The 14,837-nt window shown below is 40.8% G+C and overlaps 1 protein-coding gene across 18 annotated transcripts in view; it reads left to right on the forward strand.

The window, feature by feature from the left end:
• afdna (afadin, adherens junction formation factor a) overlaps positions 1–14,837 on the forward strand; it is a 118,829-nt gene that overhangs the window by 64,315 nt on the left and 39,677 nt on the right. For 14 of the 18 annotated variants that reach the window (XM_086264909.1, XM_086264910.1, XM_086264911.1 and 11 more), the window contains 8 exons: positions 313–333; positions 3,280–3,425; positions 4,652–4,746; positions 5,757–6,022; positions 7,428–7,571; positions 7,691–7,889; positions 8,413–8,519; positions 14,313–14,393. In XM_086264909.1, coding sequence (XP_086121035.1) covers positions 313–333; positions 3,280–3,425; positions 4,652–4,746; positions 5,757–6,022; positions 7,428–7,571; positions 7,691–7,889; positions 8,413–8,519; positions 14,313–14,393 — 1,059 coding nt within the window. The remainder of the gene's footprint in view (positions 1–312; positions 334–3,279; positions 3,426–4,651; positions 4,747–5,756; positions 6,023–7,427; positions 7,572–7,690; positions 7,890–8,412; positions 8,520–14,312; positions 14,394–14,837) is intronic. The other 4 variants (XM_086264917.1, XM_086264926.1, XM_086264924.1 and 1 more) reach the window with 1 other exon arrangement.

Genomic DNA, 14,837 nt, shown 5'->3' on the forward strand with positions numbered 1-14,837 from the left:
TTAATCCTTGTTAGAGTGCGGTTACAATAGTGTGCTTCAAACATTTTATGCAGCTTTTAGTTGTAAAATATAAAACATTGTATACCTCGTTCACTTTTGCAGTGTTTTCTTTAACATTTTTTCTTTTCCAGCTGACCTCCATCACTTCACTTTTTTGAGGATGGCTTTACATTGTAAACCATAATCATCATGTGTGTCAAAGTGTATCTGTGTGTCACATAGCTGTCCATACTGTAGCCGTTGACGTGTTTTCTCTCTGTCCTGTGAACGTGTCCTCTTCCTCCTCCTCCTCTTCCTCTTCCTTCCATCCAGGAGATTGCTGAAGGGGATCAGGTAGGATAGCACATCATGATACGGCTGCTAAAGACTCGTCTACCTCTCTCTCCCTGGCTCTGATGCTCTCTCTTTGTCTCATTTTCTTGGGGTGGGTGATGTGGGTAATATTAATTGCGCAGTGCACCTTATATTCTGTACTCGCTACTGTTAATGTGAGCTGCACAGATTAGCAATGCCAAGAGCTTTGCAACTCAATACTTTTACTGTATTATCCACAGTTTTCAGAGCTGTTTTTAAGGAACATATTGCAGAGGAAATAAAACAGTCGATCACGTTTGCCATGGTGACAAAATACTACTGGATTATAGTATTGTTCTCAGTGTAGGTTGATTTATTACTCCCAATAGCAACAGAAAAAATGGTTGTTGTTGTTACTGTTATTGTTGTTGTTGTTGTTGTTGTTGTTGTTGTTGTTGTTGTTATTATTGTTATTATTATTATTATTATTATTATTATTATTATTATTATTATTATAATAATGTTAGTATTACATTGTAACTATTAAGTAAAGAAAGATAAATAAATACTTGAATCGACATAAAGCCTGTTTAAGTGACCGACTCGTGGTCGGCGTTCATATGTGTGCATGGTGTGTCTCCGTTCTTGTCCAGTCACTCCCAAAACACTAGTTATGGGTGTTTTGATGTTTTTCGAACCTATTCACTGGATTTGAAAATGGAAATAGCAAAAAATGCATTATTGTAGTCATTTTTATTTAGTTTAGACTTTTTGCTGTTAATTTTCAGGCAGTTTCTGTAGTGAGGTTTTCTTGTTTCAGTTTCATTTTATTTAAAAATATTTTGTTTTAGTTTAATTTTATTAATTTAAGAGTTAGTTTTTGGCTTTTTAGTTATTATTATGAGATTTATATCAGCGGTAAAGTACAGGTATTTCAGGTATTTAGAAAAAAAAGAAGCCAAACTTTTGGAAAGCGGTTGACTCAGTCTTATAGACAAACAATACAAAAACTAAGCAAATTTCTTGCTATCATTTTTTCCTAGTTTGTTTTTCCCCAGGTCTGTTTATAATTTTTATTTTAGTTAATTACATTTTGGTCACACCTATTTTTAGTTAACTTTAATAACCATGGAGGAGAGTCACAGTCGTTGCGAGCTGCATCAACGTGATGCGTAGTTGTATTTCTAGTGAGGTGCACATCAGGTTGCGGTTTATGGTTACCTACACCATATCTCTAACATTGTTAGTTTTGCGTCAGAGTTTGTCTCGTTGTGCACCTCTGGACTGCTTTAGGACAGCTTCTGTTTTTCAGATTGTTGTTCATGTCACAAAGTTGGAGACAGTGAGCTGCAGTCAACATACATTTTTCTGTTATGCATCACTGTAGGTGGTTCAGTAATCTCATTCTATGTACTAAGGAAACAAATAAGTTGTTATTGCATTGCAAAGCTTCCTCTACGTGCATGATGGGTCTTTTTTTTTGCGCTGTGCTACTGCCAGCTGATTTCAGTCTGCGTGCAGTGAGTGGAAATGTGAACATTAACGTTATTGCATGAAGGGGCATGGACACGATGGTTAAATGCTCAGCTCGGTGATGATCCTTAGCTTGAAAGTTGTTTGTTTGGTGTTCGTGGTCGAAGCGAGACTTCCACAGAGTGATGATCAGGATAACAGTGCGCATGGATTTGAAGATCTTTTTGATCGAAGCTCGTATGTTAAATTATTTCTTTACCTGAAACCTCGACTCCAGACCAACTGGGTAAAAAAAAAAAAAAAGCCAACACATTTTAATTAAGGCGAATCAGATAACATTTAAGCACTGGTGACGTAAAATCACATCACCAACCTCATCAACCCCTCGGCTTTCCTCTATTAATCTCTGCCCCCACTTCTCTCTCCCTGTCCTACTTTCTTCTTCTCTCTCTATGCTTTGTTTCTTTTTGACCAGCCCTTCATTGTTGCTGCTGCTTCTTTTTCTCCATTCTAACAGAGATGATGTAAAATACCGCCGTAATAATGCATCCTACCCCACAGCTGGAAAACTAAGCAACAACAGCAACATCAACTTGACTAATTCCATTCAGCTTCCTGGACCTGCCTGGTACTAAAAAACAAACACACCAAAGAAAAAAAACAAAACAAAAACAGAACAAAAACCAAAGCATCCACTTCTCTCCATCATTGCTCAGTCTTTAACTCTGGCATCCATTTTTTTGTTTTGTTTTTTTGTTGTGACCTCACATCTTGCTTCTTCTACTCGACGGTGTGGATGAGAGACAAGTCGCGTCCCTCTGACCTGCTCCACCTCGTCTGCTTCATTTGTCTGTTTGGATGTTCATTTAACGTGTTCAGCCATCCATCTGTGTTTCATTGTGGATGCACTTGGCTCCATCTCTCATTGTCTGGCTGTTCTGAATGAAGGGTTATTATTGTTATTATTATTATTATTATTGATATTATTATTATTATTATTTTCTTTTCTTTGTTCTGTTTTCATTTGTTTTTCAAAGGTGGGGATAGATGAATGCAAGGGACCAAGCTTTGCACAATCCTCTCTCTCTCTGAGCGGTGGGGATTTTAACCAATCAGCTCCTCAGACATCGAGCTTCGTCATGATTTAAACTGTGAACTAAGACGGCCGGTGTCTGTCGATCTGATGAATGGGAGAGAAAAGGAGAGGTCACTCTTGTGTAAAACAAAACTATCACAGAGCTCACGACACTTTGTTTGTGTTCACCGATCTGAAAGTGATGACCACTCTTCTTCTCGACACCCGGTTGGCTTAGAGGGAGGGGTGGGCGAGGCATGAGTCTATCCCTTAAAGTAACAGCTGCTCCTTCTTGCTGTCACTCAAACAGAAACCCCTCTGTCCTCCTCCCTTCTTTTTTTTAATTTTTACCCTTGAGTCTTCCCTGGACACTTCTACTCTAACAACTTCTACCATGTTTTTCTTCTTTGTGTGTGGTTGTGATTGGTGCATTACAGAAGCAGAAGAACATCGCGGGAGCACTGGCTTTCTGGATGGCCAATGCGTCCGAGCTGCTCAATTTCATCAAACAGGACCGAGACCTGAGTCGCATTACGCTGGACGCCCAGGACATCCTCGCCCATCTGGTCCAGATGGCCTTCAAGTCAGTTTGTGTTTGTGGATGTGGGTGTGGGTGTAGATAATAAACTGTGAACAAAGATATAGCCATTGTGATGATGCAGACAGGTTAATGCCTTCCCTTTGCGAAGCATCAGTGTTTTCGTCTTTGTGACTCTTAACAGAAACTGCAGTTTACAAAATGTTGATTATTAATTCAATAAGAGATCAAATAAATACCCGTAAACTCACCACAAAAGTGTTTCCTAGGGTCACAGGGGGAGGAAGCTGTTATCTTTTCTAGCTGCAGGAGTCGCCCACTGCTGGCCATTAGAAGGAATGCAGGTTAATGGGGTTGATCCAAGTGAGCAGTGCATTACTTTGTCCTAAAAACAAATGAGTGCATCCAGTTAATAATGTTGCCCCAGTCAAAATGAATGAGAGGTGATGATGATGTTGGTGGACTTAAATTTAAGATAAGATAAGATAAGAGAGAACTTTATTAATCCCTCGGGTGGGTTCCTCTGGGAAATTCGATTTCCAAAAAAGCACAGCACCGACAGAAGTTACAGAGTTACAGAATATTATATATATATATATATATATATATATACACACACACACACACACAGAGACAATATAAATAGGAATAAAAATACAAGTGAATTGCACATTTCAAGTATTGAGGTCTATTGCACTGTTGACTATTTACAAAGGTATTGCACAGTGAGGTGAAGAGGCACTACAGCTTAGTTGTTCCCCCCTCCTTTGTCCTCCTGTTTCCACATTTATACATGTGAAATAAGCAGAGCGAGAATCTACCTCAAATTTTAGTTCAGTTTTATTAATATAGCACCAAAAGAAAACAGTCACCTCAAGGGGCTTTATATTATAAAGACAAGACCCACGATCATAGAGAGAAACCCCAACGATCATACAACCCCCTGTGAGCATGCGCTGTCTTTTATATGCAGTCCAAAGTGTCCATCCAATAATGTAATGAAATCCTTATTAAAGTAACTTGTTAGTATAAAATGGGTGATAAGAAACATAGGCTTGCAATTCTTTCTGTATAAATGACATTCGCTGGCAGTTAGCAGTAATTTAAACTTCTCACTTGGTTTAGAAGCATTATGGAAAATATATGAACACACTGATAACCCACATTAAAGTTTCTGAAAGCATCTGAAAGTGTAAAATACGTTCAGATGGTGACCTTTGATGTGAACAGTGTTGAATGACGTTGCAACAAGCTGTATCGTGTTGCTGCAGGTACCTGGTCCACTGTCTCCAGGCCGATCTGAACAACTACATGCCTGCCTTCCTCGATGACCCTGAGGAGCATAATCCACAGAGACCAAAGATCGGTAATGTGCAAACACACAACCACAGGAAGCAACCAAGACTGCTCATGACTAACAGCAACAATTCTGAATTAATTTAGGTGATTAGCCCTTTAAAATGAAGACATGTTAATCGTATGTCATTATAGGTTTTGCCGGAGTTTTCACCGTTTTATGTTAAGATGATTCCACACTCACAGGTTGCACACATCTAGAAATTGTTAGCATTAATTTTCTCAGGTGAGACTGGAAAGAATATATTAGAAAATCTGAACAAAGTATTTTTTTTATTTCCTAATGGTCTCTCAGGTGTCTTGTTTTGTTTTTTTGTTTTTTTAAAAACATGCTTTGGACCTGTCTCTCTGATTTGGGATCTACTTTTCTGCAGAGTCAGTAGCTGCAGTGCCACCTTAAACTCGAAGAATTTTATTTTTTATCAAAACTCTCTGAAGTCAAGAATTTACACAAACATGGAGCCCAAGATTTTTCAGCAGACTCCAGAAACTCGGAGGAAAGCCCAAATTGAACTCTGTAGCTATCGTTGTTCACTGTATTTGTTTGCGTACAGGCCTGGTTTTAATAACCTGATCATACAGCTCCTGGAAACTGTCCATATACTTAACTCACATTTCATGTAGAGGATCATTGCAGGTTGAAAAGCCCACAGTTTTCAAGTCAGACAGTGTTGCATCAGGTGAGGAGTGAAACCAGGAGGCGCTTGTCTTTTTTCTGAGGATATTGTACATATGTACTGAAAGTTTTCTTCCAAAAAAACACAACCTTCAATCACAAACTCCTCCACTTGGCTTCCTGTCAGTTTATTAAGATAATTATAATCCAGCTGGAAGATTGTATTTTTTTTTTTAACACTGGAAGAAGTGCGCCTATCACAGAAGCAAAAGTACAAGGGCATGTAACCGGATTTCTACTGAGTGATCTCAAAAAACAAGCCTCACACGGCTCAGAATGACCTTGAACAGGATATAAGACTTAGAGGGGAAGATTTTTTCTCACGTCCCGGTTTCTCTTTTCAGAGGACGTCCTGCACACACTGACGGGGGCGATGTCGTTACTGCGGCGGTGTCGGGTCAACGCCGCTCTCACCATCCAGCTCTTCTCGCAGCTCTTCCACTTCATCAACATGTGGCTGTTCAACAAGCTGGTGACAGATACCGGCTCGGGGCTGTGCTGTCACTACTGGGGCGCCATCCTCCGGCAGCAGCTGAGCCACATCGAGGCCTGGGCTGAGAAGCAGGGTCTGGAGCTCGCTGCTGACTGCCACCTCAGCCGAATCGTACAGGTAAGATGGTAAACAGTAAGAGTCTGTGCAGGGGTGTGAGCAGATGGTCGCTAAAACAGGTTTTAGAGGCATTTTCCTCAGTTGTGTCAGTCACACTAATTGGTTTGTTGCATCTTTTTAAAATATCTCCATTTTAATTTTTTCTTATTACTATAAAGGGTTTTGAAAAGATAAAAAAAGAATATGTTCGACTGATTTACTTGTTGGTTGTGTCCCATTTTCTGTTTTTAGGGAATTACGCAGACCTGTAAAAGTACTATTACAGAGTAGCTCCTGTGGAAGAGTAAGAGGGTCTTGAAGTGACAACTCCCAGAAAGTTGATTCTGTTTATCTCAACTTTGCTTTTTCAGTCACAGAAATGTTTTGTTACTCATTCAAGTGACGACTACTGTCTCAGGTGACCGCAGGTTTCCCAAGTCTAATAAATGGTACATTTGCATAATGATTGAAACCAGCACAACTGACTAACAATGGGCCATTTTTTGCTATGACATCAGGGATTCCAAAAAAAGTGGGTTGTGATGTTACTGCAGCAAGAAGTCAGAAGGAAGCCATTTGTAATTTAAAAAAAAGAAGAAGAAACTGAACTGAAAAACATCTCAATGTGATTTTAAAAATAACAGGTTTTCCTTCAGTTTCTGGCCTATTCTTGACCCTGAACTGTGGTCTATTTAATCAGAGAGCACAAATATGGCCATCAGCTAAAGCTGTTAATGTGATCAAAATTAAGATTAAAATGAGTCAGTGAATCCACATGGAAGGAATCATTTCCTTTTGTGCGGTGTGCAGTTGGGATTGAAGGTTTGGGTGGGCTGCAGAAGGTTTTCAGGATCTCTAAATTGGCTGCGGCAGTCTGAAGTTTGGGAGTAGATGTTTACTACACTGCAGCAATTCAGAGAGAAAATGAAGAGGCTGAAACAAGAAATTAAGAGACCACAACAAGACATGGAGTTGGACTACCAACCGCTGACTGGCTATTACATCACTACAATCCCTTTTAGCAGCATGAATGCAACCAGGAAAAAATGCTTTGAAGCTTTGCAGTTTCTGGAGGATCTCTTCTTGCCCAGAAGGAATATAATCCTCTGTTATAGTAAACCTGAAATGAAAAATCGTAAAGAGGCAAACACTCCAAACCCCCGCTCAGGTGCTTCTCTGGGACTCTGCTTTATCAGCTTCGACTGACTCTGGCAAAACAAGCAAACAACTCAACAGCTGTCATCAGATTCTTATTACTGTCTCACAACACTCGCCTCGCCTACAGTCAGCCAGTCAACACAACCGCGGAAGTCTCTCATTTCGTGTGCTTGCAGATAACGTTGCGACCACGTGTGGCCACTCTGTTTACATTCAAAACAATAAGATGTGTTTGATTTACAACATGTGTGTTTGTGTCCCCTTCCAGGCCACCACCCTGCTGACCATGGATAAATACTCCATGCAGGATGTGCAGACCATCAATAACACTTGCTTCAAGCTCAACTCCCTGCAGCTTCACGCCCTCATGACCAACTACCACTGTGCCCCCGATGAGCCGTACATCCCACCTGTAAGATAAACGGCGTCTTTAAACATGTGCAGCGTTTTTATTGGATTAAATTAGATGAAACTGGAGTTATTCAAGTCAAACTGATTTTTAGAAACTTCTGCTGGTTTCTGTGTGTTTAGGAGCTGATAGACCACGTGGTGGCAGTGGCGGAAAACACAGCAGATGAGCTGGCGAGGAGTGACGGCAGAGAGGTTCAGCTCGAGGAGGATCCAGACCTCCAGCTGCCCTTTCTCCTTCCTGAGGACGGCTACTCCTGCGACGTGGTGCGCAGCCTCCCCAATGGCCTGCAGGACTTCCTGGAGCCTCTCCTGCAAAGAGGTAGAAAGTCAAACTATATGTGAATAAGGAATGAAGTCATATTGGAAATATATGAATGAAAGCCTTCAAATAGGTTTATGTTTTATGAGAATGTAAATGACTTTGGTTGAATATGAGCAGATAATTTTTCCCAGGGTTTTTAATTTGTTTTTATTGTCATTGTTTTAAATAAAACCCTGTATACCTAAAGGAAATCAAACATTCATTGAATTATGTTTCATAACTGTGTGTTAGTTCTGCTATTCTGAGTTTTATACCTCCTGTTTTTAAAGCTATGAGACGTACAACGAGTTTAAAGATGTTATGTTGGGATTTAAGCATCTTAAAATAAAGCAGACCAAACAAAAAGCATCAGTAGCTGCTGCTTTAAAATAAGTTTGGTTGCTTTATATGCTGTATTGCTACACTCGACAATTAACGTTTTCTTATTGTCATGATTTCAGAAAAGCTGCTCTGAAACAAAGGTTATGATCACTCTACTATCAGTGACATTATTTCTGTGTGCGTCTGTTTCCTCTGGTAGGTTTTTGTAGGTTAACGCCACATCCACGTTCGCCCGGCACCTGGACTGTCCACTTCGAAGGAGCTGACTGCGACAGCCACTTCTCCGCTGCTGACAACTCTGAAATGGTACGACGTCGACGTTCAGTCACTCTCTCGCCACACTGTGCGTGCGTTTATTTATAGAGTTGTGTGTCAGTGCAGTGGGGCATCCTGGGTAAATTCGGTGCCACAGAGGAGACTTTGCAGGTTTAGTAATGCTGAGTCACAGAGACTGTGGAGACTGAAGTCTAAAGTAAGTCTGACAGCTAAGACAGCAGAAAACAAGACTAAAACTCAAAGTGGCTGCAGGGTCTTTGATGGCTGCAGAGTGACTTTGGGAAACTGTTCTTTTTTTCAGCATTTACATTTTCATGCTGCGCTCTTGCTTTGAGTGGATGATCTTCACTGAGATCCCATCCACTTTGCTCTGTATGCTGCCCAGACACGCCTCCATATTGTCAATAACGATGAGCTGCTCTTTGATACAAATATCTAATTGGCTGATCACATGGCAGCAACTCGGTGCATTTAAGCATGTCAACATGGCCACCATGACTTGCTGAAGCTCAGACTGAGTCTCAGAGTGGGGAAGAAAGGTGATTTAAGCAACTTTGTGACCTGGTTGTTGGTGCCAGACAGCCTGGTCAGAGTATTTCAGACTCTGCTGGGATTTTCCCACATGACCATCTCTGGGGTTTACAGAGAATGATGTAAAAAAGCAGAAAGATCCAGTGAGCAACACTTCTCTGGATAAAAACGTCTTTGAATGCACAAGACATTAAACCTTGAAGGAGAAGATCACACTGGGTGCCCCTCCTGTCAGCTAAGAGCAGGAAATCGATTCTATAGTTCAGCACAATTTGACATTAAGAGACTGAAAATTTGCTTCTGGTCTGATAAGTCTCAATTTCTACTCTGACATTAAGATGATGGGGTCAGAATTTGGCCTAAGCAACATAAAAGCATGGATCCATCCTGCTTTGAATCAGCATTTCAGACTGGTGGTGTCAGAGAGGTTTTCTTAGGACTCTGCACACCAATTAGTATTAATTGAGCATCGTTTAAACACCACCGCTGACCACGGCCACAGTGGTACCATCTTCTGCTGATTCCTTGAACATGACAGTAAGTTGTCTGTACTCATTTGGCCTCCGAAATCACCAGATCTCAATCAAGTAGAGCACCTTTGGGATGTGATGGAACATGTTTTCCAACAAATTTCCAACAAATCTGCAGCAACTGTGTGTTACTCTTGTGTCATTATAGACCCAAATCTCTGAGAATGTTTCCAGTATGCCAGTTCTGAAGGGAAAAGTGGTTCCTGAAAGGCATAAATACTAATGTGGCTAGTGTATACATTTTAATATTTCAGCTGTGTTAATAAACTTCATCTGTATGTTTCTTTTTAAAGACAAAAATGACAATAAGTAGAGGATTTCACAGAGTTTGGACAAGAGATTCAGGGTAGCTGAGACTAGCAGCCAAAAAAAGGTGAAATTCCTGTGCAGAAACTGAGCTGTAGACAATTTGACGGCACGACTGTCATAGTTTGACTATTTTTAGACACGTTTAAACCTGGAGACTGCTTTGATTTGAGTCCAGAGGGGTGTGTGTGTGTGTGTGTGTGTGTGTGTGTGGTCTCTCAATCTGAATGCAGAGATTAAAGTGTCTTCAGAAGGATCTATTTACTTTTCATAAGACACACACCAAGACACAAGCGCACACACAATTTAATCAACACTAATCACGCTGCTGAAGTTGGGGAGCCCAGAGCAGTAAATGAGAGACTACTTTTACTTACACACACACACACACACACACACACACACACACACACACACACACACACACACACAGCCACTTCCTCTGTAATTGGTCTGTTTATCCCTACTCTACTATTTCATGACTGTAGTCTCGACTGGCGTCTCACACAGCACACGCGCACACAGTGATTAATGGTGGGCAGACTGGTGGGTCGAGCTCTGCCTTGTCGACAGTTCTTAAGCGATCATTACAAGACCAGCTCTGCTCTGCAACCACTTTAGTGTCAAAGATGTGATATTGTTTGCTTTTTATGTGTATAAATGTATAAACTGGATTATGTGGAAAAGTCTGATACTAAATTACAAGTGGAATAAGGAGAGCCTGCAGTGATGTTTGAGCCCATGCTGTTGTACAGTATGAAAAATGACACAATATTGAGTTTTATTCAGTTAACGTTCAGTGACAGTTGCCTCGGGGTGCTTTATACCATTATGTAAAGACTGAAAAGTCATTAACCTGTGCGCTGCACTTGGTAACTGTGGAAAGAAAAACTCCCTTTAAACAGGAAGAGACTTGGATCAGAACCAGGCCTCAGGGAGCGGTGCCAGTTTACCGTGACTGGTTAGGAAGCGAAGAGAAAGAGAAAAGGATGGAAGAGGCCAAAAATGTGTAATGAGCTGTGCCTCCTGAGTACGTAATGTCTAATTAGGTTTAAGTTTTTCCTAAGAGCTTAAAGTCGTTAACCTCGTTTGTTTGTCTGATGAATAAACATGGGTATCAGTTAAGTTTAATTAATTTACTTGTGTTTAGTACAGCGGCGTGTCACACACAACCTAATTGTGGGCCTGATAATAACCTGTACAGGGCTTGAATTCCTCTGGACCCAAATCAAAGCATCTTCCGGGATTAATTCCTGTGGAGATATCTGCACGGAATTACAGTAATCTAATAATGTTTGGGCCACTGTTGCATTAGTGTGGAACAGCTGCAGCCTCTCTCTGCAGCGCTACAGGAAGTTTTGCTAGCATACACAGACTGGCTACAAAGGTGTGAACTTGAAGCCGTGCAGGCAATGACCGCCGGTTAAAAAATTTAAATCCACTTCAACTGATGAGGAGAACGCTGAACACCAAACACGGCGGCATTCCCAGTGAAGTTAACGTTAACAGCGTTAGTCCTTAGGATCCAGATGTGTAACAATAACATTATTAGGGTGGAGCAGCAGTTCAGAGAGATTCAGACTAACCAGCTAATTTATAATGAACAGAGCATGCCTTTTTTAATACGCATGCATAGATGTGACAAAGAACAGGGACAGGAGACATAAATTACAGCAGTATTGTATTTACTGGAGAATGACAGACGGTGAGGTAAGAATAGGACAACAAAACTTCACAAGTAAAGTTTTTGGAAGTAAACAGCAGCAGTATTTCATGATTATGATCAAACAATGTCTTTTTCCCATAAAATATTTCAAATCTAATTGATTCATTCATTTTCATTTACACACATACATTTTCGTTTATTTGTAACTTGGAAAGAAGAAATTGGTGACTTCACAACTGACTTGGGTTGTATTAGAAAGATTAGAATTGGAAGCTTTTATTGATATTATATAATGTACAATGAAATTGGAGCGCAGCAACAACTTAAGACACAATGAAGAATAAACATTTGATCATTTATGCAGTAAATACATAAAGTGCTAGTACTCAAAGTACTAGGTATAAAAATTGCTACATATACTAAATAGGGGTGGGTTTTTATAATCGATTTATCGATTAAAATCGATTCTGGCTTGGGTAACGTAAAATCGATTCATTAAAATCCTGAATCGATTTTTTTATATTAATTTATTTTGCCCGAAATGCCAGAATCTCTGGTGAAACCTCACAAAATTTCAACAACCACCAAACAGCTAAGACAGTAAATGAGAGCAGGTACACGGCTTCTGCACAAAGACGTAAACACACAGCGCGGACCCGCGGATCAGAATCAGTGAGATGTCGCCTTTCTCAGCTGACGGTCGGGGCTGAAAGCCGACAGCTCGCTGATTCTGATCCGCGGGTCCGCGCTGTGTGTTTACGCCCTTTTTGCGCTGATCATATGGCTGTTAGTTTTATCTCTCTCCAAACAATATTGACCGAACCAGCAGCAAAAGAAGATCCAAACTACGCTTCACATAAACATCGTCATGAATTCCCTCTGACGTTTGCTGACTTTTCAGTATAAAAATCACACTTCATGCACAGCTCTCTCTCTCTCTCTCTCTTTTCTGCATTATTCGCTTGCTTGTTACGCACAAGTCTACCGTTGTTTACAGCGCTGTCGGCCAACGTTTTTTTTTTCCCCTTTTACTTACTTCCGAAAAGTAAACCTAATTTCTGCCGTTCAATATTGAACAAATTTAAACTTTTTAAAATTAAGCAAAATGCAAAACGCTTAGCCGCGTCTCTAATAAAACCGCTGTAACTTCAGAGGTAATGTTCATGTGTTGATTAATGGTTTTCTTTCGTTTTTGATGTACTGCAGATTGTTTTTATAAAATCCCAGGCCAGGAAAAATCACCTTCATGTTTTTCTGTGTTTTATCTTCAGCTACTTTGACACAAAGGCCTCTGCTGTGATGCTCACACCTTTGATAAAGTCTTGCGTGTGTCAGCTTCCTTTTAATAGATACAAAAATATGTAAATGTACTGATCTGAATTATAATATTTCTGACTGTCAAAATTTCCCAGATTCGAATCGAATCGAATTAAATCGAATCGTGGATCGAATCGATTCGGGACCTTGTGAATCGGAATTGAATCGATTCTAGAAATCAGTGACGATACCCAGCCCTAATACTAAAGTATATAAAAAGTACTAATGTTTAATAAGGTTAGGTAGTCGGGTAACAAATGGTGAGAGTATCCCAAATATTACACAGTGATTTACCAATAATCTAATAATCGAATAACTCGGGTGTACTTGGTACATTCAGAGAAGAGGTGTTGAGGTTTGGAAAGAAGCCCTTCCTGGGTCTGTGTCCTTGATTTGCCAGAGAGCAACAAGTTAAACAGATGAAGGCCAGGATGTGAGGGTCCTTCAAATATGTCTGCTGAAGAAGGAGGAGGGAGGTTTACAGGTCCTGTATGGAGGACCGAGCTCAGCCAGCGATCTCCTGAGCCGTGGCTCTGTTTCTTCCTCCTCAGCAGTCTCAGGAAGTGAGGTCGTCTCTGTACCTTTTTAATAACCATTGGCAGCTCAGGTGTTCAGAAAGTACCCAGGAATTTGGAACCTTCTCCACACACTGATCACTGATGTAGGGCCACGTCTCGTCAATGAAGCCGAAGAGGGTTTTTCATTTTTTGTTTGTTTGTTTCGGGTGTTCTTGGTCAGGTTGTACCTCAGATCTGAAATGTTTCTCTTTATAAACTTCAAGCAGAAAGTTGAATCTGTTTTCTAATAGAATTCAGCCTGATTGAGTGGGTATGCAGCTGTAATTTTAGTGTATGAGTTGTCCTCTTGACTTGTGGTTGTTGTTTTGTTTGCTTCTGGGTGTTGCTGCAGTTTGAAGCGCCAGTCAGCGACATGCAGGACAACAACACCAAACAAAAATAGACAATACGATGCAAGCATTTTTTTTTTTTTATGAGTGTGACATGAGCTTTTGGAGTATCCTTTGTCAGAATATTTTTTCATCATGTGGGAAACCTCGGTAGCTCTCTCTTTCTTTGTTTCTCCATCTTTCCCCACCCAGTCACCCAGCCCTGCTCAAATGAGCCCTGCTGTGTGTGTGTGTGTGTGTGTGTGTGTGTGTGTGTGTGTGTAGCCATGAAGTGGTTTTCATTCTTGACTTGGTTCCAGCGACCACAGGTTCCTCTGCGGTCTTCCCCTTTTCCCCTTTATCCCTCCTTCAAGCCTTCCCTCCGTTTTCTCATCCCTCCCTCTTTTTTCTTCTTCTTCTTTTTTTTTAACTCTGCATTCTCTCACTATTCTCCTACATGTTTCAGACGAAGGGAACACGCTAAAGGAGAGTTGAGCTTTCCTCAGGCCTTTTTCCACGCATTCGCTCACAGTGAGAGGTTACATCCTCGCTTACAGTTTGTCCTTCCTGTCCATCTCTCTTTTCAGCCAATGAGGAAAGAGCCGGAGGTTGTCACAGTAACCCTGAAGAAGCACAACGGCATGGGCCTCAGCATCGTGGCCGCCAAGGTAGGAAATGTCACCTGGAAGTTTGTTAAAGAGTGAAAGTCAAACTTTGGCAGCTCTGAGATGTTTTCAGTTTGTTGGGGTTTATTTATTTTTTAAAATTTTGCAGGAAACTTTTCCTAAAAATGAAATCTAACACTGAAAAGTAAACGACTGGCATGCATTTGACAGGAAACCCCAAAATAACTTGGATGTTTTTATCGTGGCTGTAGAGATGGTGTGTGTGTGAGGCTGAGCGACACACTGCTGACAGAACAGGCTGCTGTTTAAAATAGATTCCTTTCACTGTTGAGTCTGACAGCAGCACAGAGACTAAACAGCAACACTACAAAGAAACTTCTGGATGAGCCCCGGACAAAAACGTGCTCTGTGCAGTTTGCTGATTTAAGGGAGGGGATGTGGGGCTGTGCGGTGGGGCTAATTTAACTGTAGATCATTGTCTGTCCG

Source organism: Aulonocara sp. 'chitande type north' Nkhata Bay, linkage group LG15, assembly GCF_057382095.1.
Source record: "Aulonocara sp. 'chitande type north' Nkhata Bay isolate Kocher_YH1m ecotype deep benthic linkage group LG15, A_spYH_male_GT1.1, whole genome shotgun sequence".
Taxonomy (NCBI): Eukaryota; Metazoa; Chordata; class Actinopteri; order Cichliformes; family Cichlidae; genus Aulonocara; species Aulonocara sp. 'chitande type north' Nkhata Bay.